Source organism: Saccostrea cucullata, unplaced genomic scaffold, assembly GCF_032062105.1.
Source record: "Saccostrea cucullata isolate Sc308-1 unplaced genomic scaffold, CSIRO_AGI_Scuc_v1 ctg249, whole genome shotgun sequence".
Classification (NCBI taxonomy): domain Eukaryota; kingdom Metazoa; phylum Mollusca; class Bivalvia; order Ostreida; family Ostreidae; genus Saccostrea; species Saccostrea cuccullata.
In genome coordinates, this window is record NW_026936117.1 from 664,100 (window position 1) to 690,191 (window position 26,092).

The 26,092-nt window shown below is 32.4% G+C and overlaps 2 protein-coding genes across 2 annotated transcripts; one reads left to right on the forward strand and one right to left on the reverse strand.

The window, feature by feature from the left end:
- The first annotated feature begins 2,945 nt into the window (after window positions 1-2,945).
- LOC134244821 (prostaglandin E2 receptor EP3 subtype-like) lies at window positions 2,946-5,954 on the forward strand. The gene is made up of 2 exons (XM_062727076.1): window positions 2,946-3,776; window positions 5,698-5,954. Exons 1-2 carry the CDS (start codon window positions 3,003-3,005, stop codon window positions 5,899-5,901), a joined length of 978 nt encoding a protein of 325 aa, XP_062583060.1. The 5' UTR covers window positions 2,946-3,002; the 3' UTR covers window positions 5,902-5,954.
- Window positions 5,955-7,534: 1,580 nt separating this feature from the next.
- LOC134244820 (uncharacterized) lies at window positions 7,535-25,628 on the reverse strand. The gene is made up of 11 exons (XM_062727075.1): window positions 25,541-25,628; window positions 21,976-22,132; window positions 11,481-11,520; window positions 11,233-11,391; window positions 11,088-11,143; window positions 9,351-9,488; window positions 9,053-9,224; window positions 8,847-8,954; window positions 8,360-8,575; window positions 7,758-7,965; window positions 7,535-7,632 (listed from the first exon to the last, which is right to left on the reverse strand). The coding sequence occupies exons 3-11, from the start codon at window positions 11,517-11,519 to the stop codon at window positions 7,598-7,600; spliced, it is 1,131 nt and encodes a 376-aa protein (XP_062583059.1). The 5' UTR covers window position 11,520; window positions 21,976-22,132; window positions 25,541-25,628; the 3' UTR covers window positions 7,535-7,597.
- Between the last annotated feature and the right edge of the window lie 464 nt (window positions 25,629-26,092).

A 26,092-nucleotide genomic window follows, 5' to 3' on the forward strand; every position in this document is an offset into this window, starting at 1 on the left:
TTCGGTATCAAAAATTTTTTTTTCATAATATTTCACATGTTCAGAAAGATCGGTATAGAAGCCAATAAAGGACTTATCGTGAAATTTTATTTTTGAATTTGATACATTCGACACTTTCAAAAATTGCGAATGATAATTTAATTAGAAAATTCGTTACAAGAAATTTTGATGTGTAAATAACGGCTTAATATTTAGTATGCAAAACGTCAGTCTGCACATGACTTATTGCTAGATTGTATTTGCTGACCAAAGTCCTCACGAAATAATGACTTTAAATGGGGCTTCTTGTTTCACCAACTTGTGTGTCAATATCTTACCTCTTTTCAAGAATAGTTCATACGTAGAGCATGTCCTTAGGTATCGAATCAACTGAGAGATATAAACTCCATATACTGGTGATAAAGGTTTGATACATAAGTAAGGAAAGTTGACAATTGAAGAGTTAATGTTATCATCATGATGTTTATCTAAATTCTTTGTTCTAAGATTACCATTGACGTTGTTTGAGTAAAATATTCCTTTTTTCAACATTTATTTCCCAGACTTATAACAATGAACAATTGATATGTAGGGCAGCTGCCATGGATGGGGCCCTGACTAAGCTCCCTCTATAAAATACATAATAGTAAGCCCTAAAGCACCACGCAAGGTGCTTTATTTTTTAAATACAAAGTCACAAACAATTATACATCTAATACAATGCACAGGTATATCAATTAAGTTGTATTGCATATAAATCAAATAATATATACATGTATGTATATATAAATATGTAATCAATTTTAGTGAGAATGTACAATATAATGTATAACTGTGAAAAGATCACATTGTATTTTATTTAAATCAGTAGTGAGGAAAACAGGTAACAGTTAATCGAAGTCTGTTAACATATCTAATGTTAATTTTAAATCACTGTTAAAGTTGCTCTTATCTTTTCTTAAAAGTTGAAAGATTGATTTAATTTCTTTCTTGAAGTCTTTCAAGAGTACTGTATTGAAGTAGTAATATTTTTATTTTTAAAATATTCATTTATGAAATAGATGTGTCAGACTCTATGATATCGTTTATTTCAAACTCACCGGGATATATCGTATAGTCATAAGAAAGGAAATAACCATTGTTAATAGACATTACGTCGTCGATATATCTAATTATCGAGCTGTAGACCGTAGCAAGTGTTTTCTTTTTTTTTTCTTATAAGATTCTGAACAAATTCTGCTTCATATGTATAAAAATGATTCTGCTAAAAAAGGGGCGCACTATTGGTTTCCATGGGGATTCCAACAGAATGTTGCAAGACCTAGTCTAAAAAAACCAAAAAGATATTGTCAATTAGGAACTCAGGTATCTTTTCAATATCAACTACAGAGAACTTGTGTGTATAATTAGATTTTTTAATCAATAAAGTAATTTTGCAAATGACCATTGACAAGGTAAGCAAATTTATGAGTTCCATTTTTATTGAAAAAAGCAGCTGTTAATGACGGAAAAATGCATTGACTTTATTTTGTTTTAGGAATTGTTGTAAATAATATAAAAGTTGAAAAAGTGGTAAGTTTTCATGTCATTGGTATTGTGATTTCAAATTTTCCAAAAATTCCTTGGTGTCCACATCTGATTTTCACTACTTCTGAAACACATTGTTGCAAATGAGTGTCTTTATTCATAAAGTTAACATTAAATCCTTTTATAACGGATAATGACTCATTTCGAACTTATTTGTGATAAAACATTACAGAGGTTATGCAAACATTTTAAGCAATTTAAAATTTTCGTTCCATTTTTTTGTAATATTAGAATGCAACATATGATGACATTGATTGATTATTGAATTATGATTTTCGGTTGTCAATAAAAGTATTTTTGTAAAACACTTTTAAATAATACAGTACTGAAACTGTGATAATGAATAAAAGAAACACGGTCTAAAGTATCAATGCTAGAACAATTAAGAATCTATTGTTTGCTGTATTTGCCTTGGCCTTTAAATGATCAATGTATAACAATTACTCTGGCCACATGTAAAAAGTTTTACCCGAACTCACATTAAAGGCTATTGTCCAGTTTTTAATCTCCTTTACTGTTGATGTCACCTTGATGATGACATGTGCAGCCAGGTTTACAGGACTCTAGAAAAGGGTTAACCCACATTGCCAATAATTTTGCCAGTAGATAATTAACTGCATAAAAGAAAGCAGAATTAAATATTTTTGAGTACATAGTTTAAACTTTACGTTAGATTTAAGGTAATTGAGATGATGTTTTTCCTCTCAAGAAACATGACCATTTTACCTGTTAGGTTGTTGTAGGTTGTTGTATTCTCCTTAGGAAGTATTTTAAAGAAATTAATTTATTATAACAAAATCGTATAGTTTGTAATTACGAATCAAAAAGAAAACTGTGAAAATAAATCAGATCTTTTAAATGAATTCTTAATTTTTCATAAAGAATTATATTCGATTGAAAATCATTTAATATTCAGCCACTTATATTCTTGAAGGGGAACACATGTTTTTATTGAAAACAATCTATTTAAATTGTCATTTACAACCTTGTCTTGAAGTCTATGTGTCTGTGTGCTCAGATTTATAAAAAGTGCGTAGTCTATGGGATCAAATTCTTTTGCTAAAAATCAATAACATGTGCAATAAACAATAAACATGCATGAGGTCATCAAATTTAGTTGCTTTGCTTGATTGTTTCATTTTAAAAATAAATATCATAAATATCAGGTTAATTACGTCCTTGTCATTTATTTTTACAAATTAAAAGCAAATGAAAATGGGTTATCAGAATGACACTATCTAACGTGTACAATGAAGTTCAATTCAGCATGCTTTAATCATTTTGCACAATGTTTATTATCAATGAGGATGTTGATACGACCAGAAACTCTGTAAAATTATATAATCTCCTGTATTATTACCTGGCTATTTTCATTTATGATAGAGGATACAACAGCATACATATAAAGGTATCTTTTGAGAAACAGATGGTACAAAATGCACGGAATTTCAATGGAAAACCAGACGATTGTTCCATACAACGACTGTAAAAACTCGGAAACGGCATCGTGGGTTCCCCCCGCCTTAGAGTTCTTTTTCGGTATTCTTGGAAATGTCATCGCAGTACTCCTAGTATGGATAAATCGGAAGGATCATCGATGGTCATCTTTCTACAAAATGTTTACAGCATTAGCAGTCACAGATTTTATGGGAATCTTACTAACTTATCCTTTCATCATCAAGAGATATACTTCTCGGTTCACATACTGTTTTTCACCCGATGTATGTAAATTTACCGCCTTTGTTATGGTGGATACTCATTTAGCTTCTGCTATGTTGATCGCTGCTCTCTCTGTAGATAGATTAATTGTTTTGAAGAATCCTTCACTTTTAAGGGCCCCGCATGCTAAGAAAAGGTACAAAGTCATTGTGGTGTTTATATGGATAACTTCCTCAGTGATATCCATGTTGCAACTGGTTGGTGTTGGTTCAGTTAGCTTGTATTATCCCGGATCATGGTGCTATTTCAATTTCAAAGAACCCACTGGTGGTGATCTGATTATGTCATACCTTTACTCAGTAATAGGCTTATTAATCATATTCATAACATTGATTTCAAACGTCGTTACATTGCGCAAAGTTTGCATTGATCCCTTTGCCAAAGGAACTCTTCTAGATTCGAACCTCGTTTCCGGTTACTACGACCACCACGTGATGATTTTCATCCTGGCAGTTACAGTGTCGTTCGTAGCAACGTGGAGTCCACTAATTGTACGTACAAAGTCTATACGTAAAATTTACAATTTATGCTTGTGCTTTATATTTTTTTCTTTAAGTTAAGGATCAGATAACCCCTGAGTTTATATTTTTTATTCATGAAACATTTGTACACTGAAAGAAAAACCTAGTGAATTTAACTAGTGTGTTTCGTAAAGCGTTGGTCGTGATTAGTAAACTTTCAGTTTACTGGTTAAGATAGTGAGTTGTGGAGCGGGGGTCGTATAGATACTTAGATACCTAGTGAAAGTTACTCATTAAATTCTAAATTTACTAATCTTATCTAGTAAATATACCAATATCTGGTAAAACTACTATTAAGGTAGTGATTGTATGGACAGTGAATCTACTAGTTTTCCTCGTGACATTAATTAGTAATTTTTTTTTTACAGTGCATGTACCTTGTTCAAATTATTTTCTCGGAGGTCTTCATATATACGTGACTATGTACATGTTTCTTCAGATGTTATGAACAAAATTTGAAGAAAAAAAAATACTTCACAATTTTCTATTGACAAATTATATATGTATTATTTAAAAAGGTGGAGATATTTAACAATGATCTATCTTATAAAATCTTTGGTATCCATCTCCTTTTGTATTTTTCACTTTCAAAACTTTCACACAGAATTTGTTTGTTATTTTGTATGTGTCTGTATTTGTGCTTTCTGTGAAAGAAAAAACACAAAAAGCAATATTTCTTCTGACTTCGTTCTTGGGGGCATAAAATAGAATTTTATGAATAACTGTAAAACAGATTTTAAGTGTATTCGTAAATTAACCCATATATAATTATATAATCAAGGCAATAATTACAGGAAATTAGGATAGTCTAAGTTCAACAATTACAAATACATTTGTTTTTTGCTTGCTTATCGTCATTGCATACATTCTAGGTTGTATTTTGTAAAAAAAAAAAAAAATAAAAAAATAATAATAATAATAAAAATATATTTTTTTAAATTCATCTTTTAAGTCGAGGATCATTTTTTTCTGTTTTACTTTGATTTTAAGTCATAAATTGAACAAACATAAACTAGCGCTTAGAGGAATGCTAATTAACAGATAGATTCATGTTGCGTCCAAGATAATATTTTAAATATTCTTTTGAAGACTGATAATCCTTCCAAGGCTTTTATTCTGATTAGGCACTGGGATTATGAAATAAGAATACATAATTAAATACTCATTAATAATGAAGTAATCGTCTAAATTACGGTCTATTATTTGTTTGTTCAAGTTATATTTTCATAGTTGAATAAAAAAACTTTGAATATTAATGCTCCCATCCTCACCTACTTTAATTGATCATTGATTTTAAATGTTTGTTTTCTAAAGTTTTTACAAATATTAACTTTTACCTGTCTTTTTTAGGCTTGAAAATAGGAGATAGTAATCAATGTATTTGTATTTTTCTCGCGATCTTTATCTCTAGTGCTGTTGGGATGCGTATAATTATTCTAAAATACTGATCGTAATCTTGTAAAACATTAAAAGCAGGAATAATTTTTTTGTCTTATTGTCAAAAGATTAAAATTCGTAGTGCTTTCCATATGCATGTTCCTCGATTCCCTATTGTTTTCAATATATTTACTTTAAAACGCAACGATACTTGTAAATCTTTGATAACAAGCATGTCCGTTGTATGTTAAAAGATGTAGAAAATATCAAATTATATGTTGTTATATCAAAGGCTAAAACAATTTACATATAGTCTTTTTTGCTTGACTTTGTAGTTTTTATTGCATTAAAATTTTGCTAAAAACATCAATCAGTGCTTCTAAGAACAGTTATATGTATGAAACTTAGTAACTTATTTGATTGAATGATTCTTAATTAGCTGTGATTTATGAGTTTGAAAAAGCATAAATTCCCCTCCAATTTTTCCGCTGAGAGTTTTTTTTTTAAATTTTAGGTTGATATTTTTCTACACGCTGCAGGACAAAGAACGGGCGCTGGGAGACTGGAGTTATGGTTCGTTCGGTTGACGTTCCTGAATGCTATCATCGATCCCTGGTTGTATATAATTCTCAGAAAAGAGTCCGTCACAAAACTGGTGTCTTTATGCAGATTACTTGGAAGTCAAAGACCATCTGAACAGGAATCACTGCTAGAATGATTTAAAATCTATGTATTCCTTAAAGAATATATTGAAGACCTTAAAATGTTAATTCAAATGAAAAAAAAATCAATGTTTTTCTTAAATGATTATTAGATTCAGATACTTTACATAGTTATTATGCATTGTTCTATGCAGATGTTTAATGCTCTTTTGTATGGAACTGCTATTTAATAATTCTTTAATATGCCTTTATATTGTCATTTTCATTGAACGATGCATTGCGATTATATTTATGTATATTCTTCATGAAATTTTAACAACCTCATTTATATAAGATCTTGAATTCTTTGGTCGTTGTAATGATGCTGTTTGGAAATAAAATCATTTTATTCGTTAAGCTGAGAAAACTGAGTCTTGAATCTCTTTGTAAACAGTATAGTGGTCATTTAAAATTGAGGAAATGCAACAGAAACAATTATTTAATCATATTTTGACAAACAAGTGTAATTCCAATTGTAAGGCTATTGCTTATAATTTTAATTTGACTTTGGTTTATTTTCATCTACCCCATTCATTCCCGGCAGGTATGACCGGTCGACAGGGGATGCTTATTCTTCCTTGGTAGCTCATCCCGCCTCTGGAATTTCCATGGGTCCATGCTTTATGCCACGATCACAAATTTGTATTTTATAGCCTTTTTGTGACACATGTAGATCACTTTTTGTAATTTTCACCTTTTTAAACCATTTACCTGTAGTCATTATTTGTACCACACCTTGAAAGTTGATGTTTTTCATTGACAGGTTTATTGTGACTAGGGTCTGTTGACCTATCGGTGTTTATGTCATTAGATTGTAAGACATATTTATTAAAACTTATCATTGGATAATATTATAATAGAATTAAAAATAAATAAATTTAAACATTGTCAGAAATTAAAATAATTTTAATGTCTTCTACACTTGATATCGACTCTTTTTCTTGTATACATGTAATGTAATGAGATAGTGATAAGTCTGATTTAGAATATACTAGAAATAGGTTTAGATTAAGGATCCCTAGAAGCTTTGTTCTCAAGTGAAGTTTTAAGCCAAGAAGGACAGGATAAATCATATTGATATGAAAGAAGCATCTCCATGTAGCATATAGTTGAATTTGTTTAAACTATGACATCAATAGTGGTAAGACTTTATGAACATTAAATTTTCTCGGTAAGAGATACTGAAAATCTGCACAAAAACTACAGACATTTTTATGTGGAACCATGAGGGTCAGGTAAAGGGTCATTTAAAAAAAAAATATTCTATTGGATGTTTATAACAGACATTCCTATTCAAAATGAAAAGGGGTAAAAGACATCAAACTGATTAAAACAGCCTGTTGTAGTTACTGTACTGCATATTCAACTTATTTCAATTCTTGACCACATGGAGTTATGCAAGGACCTTAGAATAGGGTAAAAATTTGGGGAAGATAAAGAAAATCTTAACGTCTGGAAAAAGCAGTTTTTCTGTTAATCATGGCTGGGCTTATTTTTTGTCGCAGAGTAACTTGTTTAACCGTGTTCCCTAAAAAGGAAGGTGAAATATAAAATAAAAATATTCCGTATCCAAATAGCTTCCTTTCTCTCTAATATTGAAATTGAAAAGCATGAAAACAAAGAAGGTCGAGTTTAATTACGTTTTTAAAAAATCCGCATGTTAAATTTAATAAAAATTCAGGATATTGTAATGGTTTCTCTTTGATCAATTCTTTATCCAAATGCAATCTGTGTTACTTGATGGTCGTCTGAAAAAAAAAAGAGAGTCGAAAATATAATTATTTCTATAACAATCTGTAACGAAATCAGTCTTAAAACTATAAAACATGTTTTTTCAAAGAAATCTATCACTTTAAGAAGGAAATAAACAAACCTGTAACGTGGATTGTAATATCCTTCCTTGCAGAATCAATCACCAGGTTTTCGCGGTGAATTGTAGTTCCATTATGCTTAACCAGCAGTTGGTAGTCTCCTTTAAACACACTGGTATGTAACACGTGACCGGAAGTAATTGTATGGGTATAATCTGTCCACCATGTCTTCTTTACCAAATCTAAATATTTTTGTCCAGCAGCATTTGCCTGTAAAAGGCAATTTGCAACTTTGACCTTAACACAAATTGCACTACAGTAGTACGCATGCACAATTTTTATTGACTGATTGTTCGTTATGTTCTTTTACGCCCCGTTCGAAAACATCCCGATGAAGGGCTTCAAATTTAGACCTTTACTCGATCGGCATGCATGTCCAGGGTCATTGAGCAGTGAAGGATTTTTATTGTTCCAACCTTGTTATTTCGGCTTGTATCGTCCGAAGGACCCGCAATTTTTACTTCAAAGTGCCGAAAGTTAGCGAAGGAATTGTTGATGCCATTTTTTTAAAATATTGAGATCAGTACCTGCCGAGGCTTGAACGCACGACCTTTCAATCACGGAGCGAGCGCTCAACCGAATGAGCAGCCGTGTGGATTCTTACCGTTATAGATGGTCCAGTAAATAGTGATCTCTCCTGATCACGTATGGCACCATCCCAGAATCCCCACAACAGAACGCCTTCTACCGCAGGGTGACTGAAATACAGAGTTAGAAGCTCCTCCAAAGCCGCTGCCTTCTTGGTGCTGTTTGATTCAAAAATCGTCATCTCTGTGATCCAAATCTTCAGTCCAGCTTCTGCTACTTTATCCAATCTGTACTACAAAGACAAAATATACCCTATATCTGATCTGCATTTAATACATAGCTTTTCAGATATTACATAATATTAATTTCACATTTGTGCAGGGTTATTTTGAATTGAAGAATTCAATTTTTAAATATAAAAACCGTTTATTTCCTATTCAGATTTCTGATATTTTACCGCATTTGATATACAAGTTTCGAGAAAATTACGATTTAGATATTGTTTGTATTGAATGATGAACTTCATACTATACAACTTATAATTAAGCAATCTGTATATGCACCTTAATTATATCCTTGTGGATCTGAGAAGTCTTGAAGTGACTCTGAATACCTATTCCATACAACGGAACTCTGTCTTTTAGTAGCTGTAGTGCCTGGTTCTTTAGAGCCTTCAGAAATTTAAATTAATTCATTTAATGTTTAAAGCCAAGGCTTCATATCTTTATACACATTATTTAAAATTCAGGGGAAATAAAATTAGAATCACCGTAGTGAAAAGATTTGAAGTTACAATCTTGTAGTCATTAAGGAACAGTTTTGATTGGGGCTGAGCGACGTGAAGCCAGTGGAACATTTTTTGGATGATATCAGGGTCACCAGTGTGTTTCTCAAAGTAGCGTCCATGTAATGCTTCGTTATAAACATCCCAGTGATCTAAACTATGTTTCAAGAAAAGTACCAAGTTTATAAATGCACCTCTTCTAAAAAATGAATTTGTAAGAAAAAAATCATTTGAATAATTTTTTTTTCAGAAAACAATTATTTAATTGTAACTCCAAACGTACGTTCCATTAGTATGTGACGCAATGTCATTGATGTGTCTCTTCATTTCATTGATGTAACATGTGTGGGACTTTCCTAATAACCACTTTGGTGAATGTCTGTCTACCGCCCAAAATAAGTTATGCCCCCTTACATGCAATCTAGAAACATTAAAATATTTCTTAATACAAGGTGACGGTTTCCTTAAACAAACAATACACACGTATTAAAAGAAAAAAAACCCCTTTTTACCCATATGACACAAATCTTAAAGGAAAGGAAGATAGCATACGAGGACTGTTCAATAAATAATGTCCTGAACAGTATGACATACAATACAGATATCATATGACATTAAGCTTGACGCTATCTCATTATTGAATCTTTAATGAATATATAACCGTTTATGTGACCACTTTTCATCACATAGTTTCATTGTGAGAAGCTGGAAAACAAGGGCTATTCGAGACACTGCATTATAAATGAATGGTAAAGAATCAGTAAACTAAAGTGAAAATAAAAGCTTCATTAAAGCTGCTGTAAAACTTGTTAAAAATCCCAAAGAAATATTTACTGAAATATGTGAAATTTACAGCAATCAAAGCCTGTTTTATAGACAAATGAGCAGGTGGATTTCAATGATAAAAAATTATATAATTGGCATCAAAAATGGGTACCGTCCTTGCCAACAAAAAATTATAACAACTTATGTACTGTTTGCCTAATTTCAACAAATGATATTTGATGATGTATGATTGACTTTAAGACACATAGCAAATTTGATAGACATCATTTCGGGAGTAGTTTACACTGTTTTTAAGAAACGTTTGACCGTAAAAAAGCTTAGTACTCAAAGGTCACCCTATAATTTAAAAAATGAGTGAAAACGACAGCGTGTACGAATGTCTTAACAATTTTTTTTAAATATCAGTAATTGTACTTATCCACATTTGTTTGAAATTCAAACAGATAATGAAACTTGAATCTATTGCTTAAAACCCTCAAAACAAAATTTACCATAAGATGTACTTGACAAAAACAGCGAAGATCTGACAAGCGCAAAGAATTGCAAGAGCACAAAGACATATTTATATGCAATTTTCTTAAATTTCAGTGGTATTGTTGTTCAAATTCATATTCGGGGAGACAGTTTAATTTGTGGAGGATTCTTTAAAGCAAATATTGTGTAAAAAAAATCGAAATGTTTATTAAAGGAAGGACCCAGAATCAGGAATCCACTACATTAAATTTCTTCATGACAGCGTCCAAACCCTCACGCCCTGAAGAGTAAAGGAGTTTTGGGGATAAACAGAAAGTTAATGTTTTTTCACATTAACAATATTCGCCAGATCTTTGACCTTTTGACTTGTTTCTATTTCCAAACTTGAAAAATACCTTTCAGAAGGAAGAAACAAGTCAAGGAAATCACAGGATCTGCCATTTTCCAGTATACTAAAGGTCATACCCAAAAATGAGTTCTAAAAACAATCGGAAATTGGATAAAAATGTTACGGACATGTATTTTAATTAAAAGAGAATATTAAGTTAAATCATTAAGACTAAATCATTCAAAAGCGTCTATTGCTTCTTGTCGAGCACCGAGGACATTATTTATTTAACAGCCCTCGTATTTTACCCATGTGACACAACAGATTGAAAGGCAAAGAACACCTCATTTACCCATATTACGCGCATTTTGAAAGAGAAAGATCATTTTATATGCCAATGTATCACACTTCTAAGAATAAGAACATTCTTACCCATGTGATTGTAGTGCCGATATTGCTGCTACAGCTGTATCATACTGGGAATTCCCCTGTCAATCAAAATATAAATCAATGATACTTCTCACTTTTAAACAGTTGTTATGTCTTCAAGGTTATTCCGTTTAAATACATATCTAACCTCTGACCTCTCCACGTGGTTCCACTTCAGAGCATTTGCCAGGACAGCCCAGTTAAAGTTGTTAAAGACAAAGTCCTGATAGACCTGGTGGGCGTCATCAACAAGAAAAGATGCTTTTACTGCTGCACCAAACGGAAAGGCGTGTCTCTGCTGAACAAGCTGTATAAATGTTCTTTTGTTATGGATATGTTGGTATATAAAACAACTTATCAAAATCAACTATTTATAAAACATACTTATACATTTACCTGTATTGATAAATCATTAGCTTGTGTTCCATGCGCCATCCTGTGAATTGATTTTGCGATTCATCTTTTATGAATGGTTTTTAAAATGGTTATCAATTAAATTCTTTTTTTACTATTTTATTGATATCTGAGCGACACAGACGTCTTCCTGATGTTACTTATTCTACTGACAGCATCAGAATGCCAGTGTTGAATATGAGGAAGCTGTTGTAAACTGCAGTCATCCAGTAAGTAGTCAACAGAAGGCTCGGTTACTTGAAGGAATAACTTCACACTGGTTGTACCTATTGAAAGGGCCAATTGAATAAAGTAACGGTTGCAGAGTAATGCATAAAAGAAAGTACTGACCTTATATAAATGCTGGGGAAGTACTAGTACACAGTAGTAGGGATTAAGTTATTTTTTCATGGATAATTTTGATAGGCTGATATTTTATATCGAAATGTTCAAACATTTTTAAGTTACCCTCAAAGTTAGTGATTGTTAAATATGTAATCAACAAAACGAAATCCTTGGCATAATGTCTTAAATATAATGATTACTGATGGTTTTAATTGAGAAAATAGCACAATATCTTATAAAGCAGGTTTCAAATAGACACGATGAAATAATAAATAAATATCAATATCAATGCTTTTCAAGAACAATTTCAAAATCTAGTACTAGTACTTTTATATTTAAAAAGGTTAAATCTACGATAATGCAGAGGGAATTTTACTAAGTTTATTTTTTACATACTGTAATAGTTTTTTCGATTTTTTCTCAGAAATTTATGTGTGTTACATGTATATATATATATACATCAACATGAAAATATAACCTTTGACAAAGCTCATTTATAAATGCTTATAATTAAATTTTGAATGTTATGCAGTGAAAAGTAATAATGAAAAAAAAATCCCACAAGACAACATATTTCAGGATTTTAATTTGAACATTGATTTCATATACTTTTTATAGTAGGAGAATAAAAACAATATGAGTAAACTAGGACTAGTGAGAGTTTTTATCATTCACATTTTTGTAATATCCAATTAAAAATAGGTAAAAGTTTAAATATTGACAGAGAAAATAGAACTTTATTGTTCAAACCCCAATGAAGAAAATAAGGTATTGAACAGTGATTGATCTATAAAAACAATACAAATCTTTAAACAGGGGATAGGACACGGAAATTCAGGTGATGGAACCAGGTGCCCAAGAGGAGTAAGCATCCCTGTTGACAGGACACATCGGTTATAAGCCTTATGTATTAAGTAGATAAACAGAACAACTCGTAGTCATATTTTATATAAAATAAAGTCTAACAATTAGCATGAAAGACTTCAGCCAAATACGACTTAAAAATAGGGTTGAATCGTTAACAAGGACATCACCCCGACTATGGAATTTGCAAAACTCTTTTTTCAACCCCATTGTTGACATTCCTACAATATCGACATATTCGTCAGTAGCCTTTTTACATTCGTATTTTTTTAAAAATCTATTTAGTGACATTATTTATTTAGTAACATTATTTAATTTTTATTATATATCCTTATCTAAAGAGTATTGTTACTTTATTTGTTAGTAGGAAAATTTAGGTCATAATGTTAAAAAATATTTCTCTTTCAGAGAAGTATAAAGAGAAGCATCTAAAAACAACTTCTCTTTCGATAATCTTCAATCCTGTCATCTTGCTTTGATTTTCTCATTAATTTTTACCTGCGGGTACAAAGAAATCGCCGCTTATTTCTGTCCAGCCATATCTCAGTTCTTGATAAGGAAGTACAGCGACATTTATTCCGTGAATTTTCCCTTGAAACATTGAAAAGATAAAGCTGATAACTAATTGTAAATATCTGTTAAACCAGATTAAATTGCATAAGGGAAGAATGTGAGGTAAAGACTAAACTATTTGGCTTTTTTTTTTTGCTTTGACGTTAAAAATAAAAACAGTAAAGAAGATATGGATCCCAAAGTACATACCATACACTGTGTTCTTACTCAGATTACATAACATGTTGCCAAGTTACTTAAGCAGATACCCGCATGTATTAACAATAGGATGTTACCGATACCGTATATACACCATGGTATTTTACTATACACCGTATGTTCCATTAGAACTTACCATGAGTGTTGACTGCAGCCATTAGATCAACCTCTACAGTAGTCACATTGTTTGGCATATCAAGCAATTTGAAATACATCCTACCGACATAGTTGTGTCCGGGAGGGACGTGTACGTTGGCCTGGGGTGACGACCAGTTATATTGTCTGATATCGCTTTATAGAAAATATCCATAACATTGCTGGAAAGGCGTTCAATGGAGTATCCCAAAATCTTATCTGAATTTAAATAAGTAAATAAAATTTATCCATAATAATTCTGAAAACGGATTCAATTGAATCTACAAAAAACTAGGTATACTTTACGGGGAAAAATATGAAATCCTCAGATTTAAAATACAATATCTTTAATGAAAAAATGAAAATGAAAATAAATCCAGAACCGAAAGTTTATCATTCTACTCATCAAGAGGAGAACTAATTAGGAATCACTGACGAAAACACTTCATTCAAGACTAGATAACCTTGACCTTTGAAATATAACCTTTCTTATAATAAAAAATAGTAGCAGTATTCACTTTTGTATGAAACATGTCTTAAAGTGGGAAAAAATAATACATGAACAAATGGACCCTAAGGTCGATAGGAAATGCTTACTCCTCCATAGCACCTGATCCATCCCCTGATGTGTTTAAAGGTGTTTTTGCTCTGGTCCCGATTTACATTGTTTTAAAGGACTTTTGAACTTTAAAACTTTTCTCTCCGTATTTCATTTCAGTGTATTACCAATGATCACGCGAGAATTGTCATGTCTGGTAGAAAGGACATTTGGTAAAATTAAGTTTTATTTTACCTTGGTTTAGCATATACATGTAAAGCCTTGGGCTAGGTTTATTTTACCTTATTTTAACATATAAAGGGTAGGCTGTTAATTTAGAAAAATAAATCTCATTGGAAGGAGGTTCAATAGGAAAATAATTCAGTTTGCCAGCAGCCACCCGTATTCAAAAAATATATATGCACCATTTAGAAGGTCCCATCGAATTATAACCCTCTCGTTGAAAAGTGTTGCGAATTCATTGGTGAATACAATGACATCTGTATTGTTTCAATGGCTTTTTGAGCTTGATCAGTGTTTGTTTTTTTTTTTTTAGAGATTTGTCTCCCAGATAATTTGATGTCCAAGAGCACCTACGATCAATATTAAAAATTAACATGTTATTGACAAATTAATGAGGATAAAATATCAAACATTTGTTTAGAGATCCGGGGTCTGCTCCGAATTTATATTATTTCAGTGGTATTCTGAGCTTGTTCACTGTTCATTAATTTCATATAATATTATACGAAGTTAAAGACGAAGAAAGCTTACTTGATTTATATATTCCTTCATAGAAACATATCCATTGATACTGCCAGATCAGTTAAACCTTCCATTTAACTCACCTGTTTGTAACTTTGATTGATTTACTCCCATGGTAAACGTCTGCTGAGTATGACGTCATGATACAATCCTCACAAACCCAACTCCCATTAAAACTTGTATTCTCAAAGTCCGCATTGTGAAGATATTCAGTTGCAGCCTCAACGAGAGAGGCGACAAAAGAAAGACCTAACCACAGAGGAAGTGAGTGCATTTTCTGATAATCTAAGAATGACTAGTGTACTATATTTTTACTTCAACCTTTTATCAGATAAAGAAAGGTTCAGTTAGTTTCGTTTGCCTTTTCTGGGCATGGCTTAATATCCAATTTTGAACTTCAATAAAAGCCAACAGAATACAAATATATATAATTAAATAGACCATGCTGCCAACTACATGTTGTTTAATAACCCAATGCTGATTTAAACAAAAATAAAGAACATTATTAAAATTTTCCTTTGATCGTTCTTTAGCCGAATGCAATCTGTGTCACGTGATGGTCGTCTGAAAGGAAATCAAAGATAATTTTCTATGGAGCGTCTCATTCAGGAACGATGTAAATGCTATATTTTATCTTTATCTAATCAAACATACCCGTTACATGGACTGTAATATCCTTCCCTGCAGAATCAATCACCAGGTTTTCTTGATGAATTGTATTTCCATTATGCTTAACTAGCAGTTGGTAGTCTCCTTTAAACACACTGGTATGTAATACTTGACCGGAAGTCATTGTATGGGTGTAATCTGTCCACCATGCTTTCTTCACTAAATCTAAATATTTTTGTCCAGCAGCATTTGCCTGTAAAACAATTTGTTTTTCCTTGCAAAAAATATGTCATTATTTAAGAAATAAGGTATCATTTTTTGAGTTTTATTGAGATGTAAAACGGGTTGGTCACGTGATCAAATCCCATAAAGCCCGAAGGGCTTTATGGAAGATTTGATCATGTGCCAACCCGTTTTACATCTCAACAAAACTCAAAAAATGATACCTTATTACTTATATTTACATTTGTGATTTATTCATACTTTATATTTGCCTGATTGTTACTTTTAACGCGTGAAATGCGTTAATTTTTCAAACCCAACGGCATGTATGTAATCCACTAAACACGCGTCGACCCTTTATGACGTCACAGAGAAATTACGTCGAACGTTTATCCAAACGCACATCTATGACCTCTTGACCCCATACCTGTATTTACACAGTTATAAAAACGCTTGCTTTCAGTAGTGTTATATAAAGGAAAACACTTGCAAATGTAAATATATGTATTCATTCCCGAAAAAGGTAAGTACAGATTAATGGTCGATCAAACGCTCTAAAGAACTTATGTGAATATAGTTTTCTGATTCTGATGGTGAAATACTGGAAAGATTAGATGGTTCGTTGGATTGGCCATTATCAGAACAATACACATGTACGTAGGCAAACATTGTAGCACTATAAGTACAGACTTTTGAAATCGAATAATCGTGACAAACTGGCACAACACAATTATACTTTACAAAGGATCATTCTCTATAAGGCCGTTTTGCGGCCTACAATGACTTCAAATTTTCAGATTGCATTTTTTCCTTAAACTTTGCACGAATCACTAGGCTTATGTTCCAATTCAATGATAAATATTGGTTGGTTAATGATACAATAGTATTTTTAATGATATAGGGTCCCAAAGTAAGACACTATCGGTCCGAATTAGCATTAGAGTAATGGAAAAACTCAAGAGGGTGGCTGTGTTAGATAACACCCACACATGACATAACCACCTTTAACCAACACCAAAATTTGCATGTAAACTTCTTATAGACATAAAAAGTGACTACCAAATTATGAATTTGGTTAAAGGTGGTTATGACATCTAAATAAAAACTTTTCACTTCATTTTTATGATATTTGCAGAAAAAGCTAAGTACTCACAAGGAATGATATCAGCCTATGTAGATTATTTCTTTATATGAACTTTTGGTTAGAGTACAATTTTCTATTGATTTACTAAGATTAATATCAGTCATGCATATTTACTTTAAAAAATGTTAACTTTTTACTTAAAAATCTAAAAATCAAAGGACTGAGAAGACTGGATGTCATGAAATTACAAGTGGAGACGTTTCTTTGAAATGTCTGATAAAAATTAAGAAATAAAAACTTTTTATAGGCTTTAAGGTGTAAATATGAGTTATCTTTTATATTTATAATGATAATTTAGTTTATCTTTATATGCTACTTCTTTGAATTCCGTTATGAGTATTGCATATATTCTTTGTATTTCCTTATGAGTGCTGTATATGTTCTAGAAATGATAAAAGCAATCTTGGTTGAAGCGCTAACATGCATTTATTATATGTGTTATAGACTTTTTTTCCTATGGGTACACACATAATTTTTATATGGACACTTCCGTACGAGTATCACGTGATCCATATTTTGTAAACTAGGTCTTAATATTGAGAGGACTGTCTTTTCATCACACTCCTTTGATAGCATCGATATATGTTACGAGAACAGTAGTCCTGTCTTAGAAAAATAAACTGGTAAAGAGGAGAGAGATTCCTAAATGCAATATGTGATTGATAATTGAATGTTGCTTTACCCCATTTAAGGACTTTTCAACCAGATAAAGAGATCATCCACTTAAGGTCAAGTGTTTATGCATAGTTGCATTACTAACCAACGCCCAACGCAGGACGGGACCTTTTTTATATATAAAAAAAGATAATATCCAAGAGACCCATGACATTTACCTTAAATGCTAAAGACCTAGGCAGGGAACTGTCACTATCCGTGTTAAACAAGTTTTTGACGCTGCACTGGGAAAGAGACTGAATTTAACCTACAGGTTTCAAGATTGGAAAGGCCCATCAAACCCTTAGGGTTCATTTTGTATCTGGGATATTGTAGAACTCCTAAGTCCGTATACTAATATACGGAAACTTTAGAATCTGATATGCATATTTGAAGGAACTGTTAAAATTCTACTCCATTTTATGTTGTGCTGTTAGACACTGGGGGGGGGGGGGGTCAACTTTTATACATGTAAATACATAAAGTTTAGATGGCATTTTTAATTGTATGTATCGTGCAACAAGAGTAATAAAATAAAAGCAAAGCTATTTTACGACGCTATTTCATTTTACTTAGAGATGGATATTTTAATGCAACCGCTCTGAGTTATATGTATTGACTATTTATACGTATATGGATAGTCAACATGTACTTGCATTGATATTATTAAGCTATTAATTCTTTATTTTTTGCAATTGTTGAATTTCTTTTCTTAATTTTTTATTTAACCACAATCAAAATCCATTAAGTACATTCAACATTTGATACGTAACTTTTAGAGTTCAATAGAAACTTATGAGTTTAGAAACCTCATTTCTAACATGATTATTTTATGCGTAAGATAAGTACCACATCTATAGAAATGATATACAATTACAATATAATTATATATGATTTAAAACTTTTCAATAAATTGCCAATCAAACTTTTTTCAGCACCATACAGTGTGAATTTCGTAAAGATTTGCGTTCAAAATATGCAAAATGTGGATGCATCGGAATTCTTGTCATAAAAAATATCTTGAACCTTAAATTTCAAAAATCCTCGAATTTATTGCTTAAGTCTTATGTATTTCCGACACAAAGAAACAATTTTTGATAATTTACATTCAGAAACATGCATAGAAACTTGATTTAAATAGACCTACCCTCAATTTTTTTTTACTTACAGCCATTTTTTATCTCTAAATCACGTGACTTAGATGTTTGATGTTGAAAAACAAACATCAAAATCATGAACTGGAATGATTATAGTTATATAAAATCACATTTTAAAGTGATTTTATCGTAGGCCGGAAAATGGCCTTATAGAGAATGAACCTTTGTAGTTTTGTAGCATTAGTTTTGTAGCATTCTGGTTATAAGGATGTTTACAGCCGCACCAGAATTTCCAAAATAATACGAAAGTTCCTGAAAATATTAACTGTTAATGCTGTAATGTATTGTTAAACTTACTTAATAGAGGATAGAGGATACTTTAAACAGTTGGGCATTTTCTTGATAGTTAACCGATAATCAGTCACAAATTACCATCCAAAGTTGATTCATGATGAAATAATCACTGCTATAGAAGATCCCGTAAACAGTGACACATTGGTACTCACTGCTACAGAAGATCCCGTAAACAGTGACACATTGGATACTCACTGCTATAGAAGACCCCGTAAATAGTGACACAATAGATACTCACTGCTATGGAAGATCCCGTAAACAGTGACACATTGGATACTCACTGCTATGGAAGACCCCGAAAACAGTGACACATTGGATACTCACTGCTATAGAAGACCCCGTAAACAGTGACACATTGGATACTCACTGCTATGGAAGACCCCGTAAACAGTGACACATTGGATACTCACTGCTATGGAAGATCCCGTAAACAGTGACACATTGGATACTCACTGCTATGGAAGATCCCGTAAACAGTGACACATTGGATACTCACTGCTATAGAAGATCCTGTAAACAGTGACACATTGGGATCATATATTGCTCCGTCCCAGAACCCCCACAACAGAACGCCCTCTACCGCAGGGTGACTAAAATACAGAGTAAGAAGCTCCTCCAAAGCCGCTGCCTTTTTGGTACTGTCGGATTCTAGAATCGTTAGCTCTGTTATCCAGATCTTCAGTCCAGCTTCTGCTACCTTATCCAGTCTGTACTACAAAATACAAAAACCCTCTTTGTCCTTTCTGTATAACAAAGACAAAATATCTTATTATTCATTATACACTATAAAGACAAAATTACTGTTGAATACCATGGCATTGGTGAATTTTTAAAGAATATTAGAAAGGATCAGCCATGAGCACTTAATGATTTTCTAGTGTGTTTATACAGTATATGCTTGGCTTTAGATATGAGTGCGGTAATTTAATAGTCATCGCATGTGACATAAAAGCATACCAATACTCACCAGACATTTATTTTTGTTATCCTCTTTTTTGATTTCAAAATACTGAGAAACTGATTATACAATATTTAAAAACGTCAAGTTAACGTACTTAGATATTTGTAAAGAAACAATTTAATTACTACTGAACATTTTGTGAATTTAAGGTACCTTAAGTACATCAAGATTTATCTGAGAGTTCTTAATGTGACTCTGAATACCAATCCCATGCAATGGAACTCTGTCTTTGATTAGCTGTAGTCCCTGGTTTTTCAGAGCCTAAAGGAACAAATAAGTAAGTGTTATCAATACTGTTATCCTTTAAGTCCGAAAGGAAATCGAAATAATTAAACACTTTATCTAACACTTTTTAACTCGGTTGCTTACAATTATTTCTGAATCCTGTCTATGGAGTTCGTTTTACACTAACCGTAGTAAAAAGATTTGAATTCACAATATTGTAGTCATTAAGGAATAGCTTTGTTTGTGGCTGAGCGACATGAAGCCAACTGAACATTTTTTGGATGATATCAGGGTCGCCAGTGTGTTCCTCAAAGTAACGTCCGTGTAATGCTTCGTTATAAACATCCCAGTGATCTAAACTATGTAAGAAAAAAAATGGATTAAATTTTATCAATCTAAAGGCAAAATTGGAATCAAAACAATATAACCTCCTCTTTCTGAGAAAATAAAAGCACCTATAAAAAGGAGCCTACATCATTTGAAAATTTAAAAACTGTTTATTTAGCTTTTTCTGATTCTTTTGTATAATTATAATTATCTAATTAAATAGTAAATACTTGCATGATTTGGATAAAAAGTTTCGTACGAAATTTGAGATTTTAGCTAACCTTTGTATTTTTTTTTGCACTGAAAATGAATCAGCGTTTTAACGAGCTATATGATGTGTTTTTTTGCTTCTAGTTGTAACCGAAAGTCCCAACTTACGTCCCGTTGGTGTTCGATACAACGTCATTGATGTGCCTTTTCATTTCATTGATAAATTCCGTATGGGACTTTCCTGCTAACCACTTTGGTGAATGTCCATCTACCGCCCAAAATACGTTATGTCCCCTGACATGTAATCTACAAACATTTACATGAAATATATGGAGATTACAAACAGTATTCAAGCCTAAAATTCCATTCAAACGACGAAAATTATGAGCAAAACAAACAAGGATCTAGGAAACATGGGATAAGATCCCATGGAAGAGTTAGCATCCCCTGCAGACCGGTAACACATGGCGTGTACTCCTACCATGTGAGTATTATTTAAAAGATTAATGACGGTTTCCTTTCAAGAACTGAGAACAAGAATTTAAATAGAAAGAAGAAACTGTTTACCCATGTGATCGTAGTGTCGCTATCGCTCTCACTGCTGTATCAAATTTTGTGTGTCCCTGTAAGTAAAAATTATAAATAAATAATGTTTCCTATTTTTGTGCTCTGAATTCTTTTTGATATTTTGTCCAGCTATAAATCTAACCTCTGTCCATTCAAGGAGTCTCCACTTAAGAGCATTTTCCAGGACAGCCCAGTTAAAATTGTTATATATAAAGTCCTGATAGGCATGGTGTGCGTCATCAACCAGTAAAGATGCTTTTACTGCTGTACCAAACGGAAAGGCGTGTCTCTGCTGAACAAGCTGTAAAACGTGTCCCGAGCATGAAAACAGTTCTTTGAAGAAATTTTTTTTGCAGCTTTAACTAATCTTTTAAAAAAAAAATAAATTTGCAAAGGACTAAAAGTCCAGTGCATTAAATGCTCAGCTTTTTGGTCTTTTTTGTGGACAGGCAATCAGTAAAGAAACAGAAATGGTGTATCGAATTTGAATTTAAAAACAGATATCAAAAAGATTATCGTCTTTCAGACAATATTACTACCTGTATTGATATACCATCAGCGTGTGTTCCGTGCGCCATTCTATAAATATATTTGGAATTTTATCGTCTAAGTTAAAAATTTTGGAATCTATTCTATTGTCTAAGTTAAAAATTCTGGAATCGAATGTGGCCATCAATTGCCGTTATCAAACATTTAATTGATGCCGATACCTGAGCGACACTGACGCCTTCCTGATGTTACTTATTCTACTGACAGCATCAGTATGCCAGTGTTGATTATGAGGAAGCTGTTGTAAACTACAGTCGTCCAGTAAGTAGTTCACAGAAGGCTCAGTTACTTGTAGGAATAACTTCACACTGGTTGAACCTATTGAAAAGTCCAAAAATTATATTAAATTTATGAAATATAATTGTCCCCCGCTTTCGCGAAAGCGAGGGGACATTAAATCTCATTCGTCTGTCCGTCAGTCTGTCAGTCCGTCAGTCTGTCCGTCTGTCAGTCTGTCCGTCACAAAAACTTGAACCTTGCCCATTACTTTTGATTTAGTGGAGCTATGACTTTCATATTTCACATGTGTATTCCTTGTGACAAGACCTTTCTTTGGGTACCACCAAATTTGACCTTTTGACTTTGACCTTGGAGTTTGACCCACTTTTACACAAAAATTCCAAACTTTTACTTTGGCCATAACTTTTGAATAGTAGGTACTAGGACTTTCATATTTCACATATATATTGTTTGTGACAAGACCTTTCATTGGATAACAACAATCTTGACCTTCTGACCTTGACCTTGGAGATTTACGTACATATTAAAAAACTTTAACCTTGACCATATCTTTTGAACGGTGAGAACTAAGGCTTTCATACTTCACATATGTAATACTTTTGAGAAGACCTTTCATTGGATACCAATAACTTTGACCCTTTGACCTTGACCCTGGAGTTTTAACTACTTTTAAAAAACTTTAACCTTGGTCACAACTTTTTAACAGTAGATACTAGGACTTTTATATCTTACATATGTATTTCTTGTGGCAAGGCATTTCATTGGATACCAACAACCTTGACCTTTTGACCTTGACCTTGGAGATTTACGTACTTATGAAAAAACTTTAACCTTGACCATATTTTTGAACGGTGAGAACTAAGGCTTTCGTACTTCACATATGTAATACTTGTGAGAAGACCTTTCATTGGATACCAACAACTTTGACCCTTTGACCTTGACATTGGAGTTTTAACTACTTTTTAAAAAAACTTTAACTTTGGACACAAATTTTTAACGGTTGATACTAGGACTTTTATATTTCATATATGCATTCTTTGTGGCAAGTCCTTTCATTGGATATCAACAACTTTGACCTTTTGACCTTGACCTTAAATATTTACGTACTTATGAAAAAACTTTAACATTGACCATAACTTTTGAACAGTAAGGGCTTTGGCTTTCATACTTCACATATGTAATCCTTGTGAGAAAACCTTTCATTGAATAAAAATAAATTTGACTTTTGATCTTGACCTTGGACCTACTTTTAAAAAAACTTTTTTACTTTGGCCATAACTTTTTAACGGTCAGGATTAGGGTTTTCATCCTTCCAAAAAAATCAACTTCAATGATACTTTCTAAATAAATGACATATGATAGGATGTTCATATTAGACACAATATGTCATAAAAAATAATTTTTGTGTTTGTTTTAATACTGACCTATTTTAATATTTCTTTAAGCTGCATATTAGTTTACATATTTTTTTCACTTACTTATTTTATATAAAATTACTTGAAATGAAGCAAAAATCAGTTCCATGCGTAGTCGGCAATACAAACAAGCAAATTCAAAGAATTGTGGTCCCCCGCTTTCGTTGTCTTTGTGGGTGAGATGTTATTTTTATGACATATTGTGTGTAATACGAACATCCTATCATATGTCATTTATTTAAAAAGTAACACTGAAGTTGATTTTTTTGAAGGATGAAAACCCTAATCCTGACCGTTAAAAAGTTATGGCCAAAGTAAAAAGATTTTTAAAAGTAGGTCAACTCCAAGGTCAAGATCAAAGGGTCAAAATTGTTGATATCCAATGAAAAGTTTTCTCACAAGGATTACATATGTGAAGTATGAAAGCCCTAGCCCTTACTGTTCAAAATTTATGGTCAAGGTTAAAGTTTTTTTTATAAGTACATAAATCTTTAATGTGGCGGAGTCATATTTATTTAAAATAATTTTTTATCTTTATTGAATGCCTTACTGAGCCATAATTTACTTTATGCCATATCTGGTAGTAGTCTCCATTCATGAGTTCTACTCACAAAATCTCATTGGCCAGTAAACTTGTACCCCCTTGTTTAACCAGTTTTTCTGCTATATATACTGAGGCATGGGCCCATCCCTGTTAGTGCGGGAAATTTAACTTACATATTACCAGCTGCCCGTTGTCACCACTTGAAAGGTAATTTTCTTAGTCTATCAAATTTTTGTATTTTATTTATTAAGTCCAAGTTATAATCTCAAGTATTTTTCATATTTTGAGAGAAAGGTATTTTAAACTATGAAATTGACGTTTTTGGGCTTAGTAAACTTAAATTTTCTTATTTTTGTAGTGAATAGGAAATAAAAGTATTTTGTCTCAGTGTCTATGTGTATTATGATATTGTATATATGTTTTTGTATTTGTAGATCTGCCATTGCTTTTTCATTCCAAATAAATTTATTAAACTGAACCTGCGTTCTTCATCTCCGCTTGGTTACATTAAAGTCAAGGTCAAAAATTCAAAGTTGTTGATATCCAATGAAAGGACTTGCCATAAAGAATACATATGTAAAATATAAAAGTCCTAGTATCTACCGTTCAAAAGTTGTGACCAAAGTTAAAGTATTTTTAAAAAGTAGTTAAAACTCCAAGGTCAAGGTCAAAGGGTAAAAGTTATTGGTATCCAATGAAAGGTCTTCTCAAAAGGATCACATATGTGAAGTACAAATGCCCTAGTCCTCACCGTTCAAAAGTTATGGTCAAAGTTAAAGTTTTTTCATAAGTACATAAATCTCCAAGGTCAAAAGGTCAAGGTTGTTGGTATCCAATGAAATGTCTTGCCAAAGGAATACATATGTAAAATATAAAAGTCCTAGTATCTACTGTTTAAAAGTTGTAACTAAGGTTAAAGTTTTTAAAATGTAATTAAAACTCCAAGGTCAAGGTCAAAGGGCAAAAGTTATTGGTATCTAATGAAAGGTCTTCTCATAAGGATTACATATGTGAAGTACAAAAGCCTTTGTCCTCACCGTTCAAAAGTTATGGTCAAGGTTAAAGTTTTTTCATAAGTACGTAAATCTCGAAAATCAAGGTCAAAAGGTCAAGATTGTTGTTATCCAATGAAAGGTTTTGCCACAAACAATGCATATGTGACATTTGAAAGTCCTAGTACCTACTATTCAAAAGTTATGGCCAAAGTAAAAGTTTGGAATTTTTGTGTAAAAGTGGGTCAAACTCCAAGATCAAGGTCAAAAGGTCAAATTTGGTGGTACCCAAAGAAAGGTCTTGTCACAAGGAATACACATGTGAAATATGAAAGTCATAGCTCCACTAAAGGACAAGTTATGGGCAAGGTTCAAGTTTTTGTGACGGACAGACTGACGGACAGACAGACAGACGAATGAGATTTAATGTCCCCTCGCTTTCGCGAAGGTGGGACAATAATATTTGGAAAGCCACCATCTCGTGTAACAAGTCCCATTTAACCAGTTTGTTATTGATTTCATCATTAATTTTTACCTGCTGGTACAAAGAAATCTCCGCTTATCTCTGTCCATCCAAACCTCAGTTCTTGATGGGGAAGCACAGCAGTCTTTATTCTGTGAACTCTACCTTTAAATTAACAAAATAAAACAATAACTAAACTATATTTATTTTTGTGAATAAACCGTATTAAACAAATTGGGATGTACCGGTACAAAATCTATAGATATAATTTGGTTGTTGAAATGGCCTTGCAAGCCAAATAATCTATGATCTATCATTGAGTCGTTTTTGACACACTAGTCTCATACACTTTTTAGCTCACCTGAGCCGAAGGCTCAAGTGAGCTTTTCTGATCACATTTTGTCCGTCGTCCGTCCGTCTGTCTGTCCATCCGTCCGTCTGTAAACTTTTCACATTTTCGACTTCTTCTCAAGAACCAATGGGCCGATTTTAACTAAACTTGGTACAAAACATCCTTGGGTGAAGGGGAGTTTAAATTGTTGAAAAGAAGGGCTAAGTCCCCTTACAAGGGGAGATAATCAAGAAAAGACAAAAATAGGAGGGATCACTAAAAAATCTTCTTCT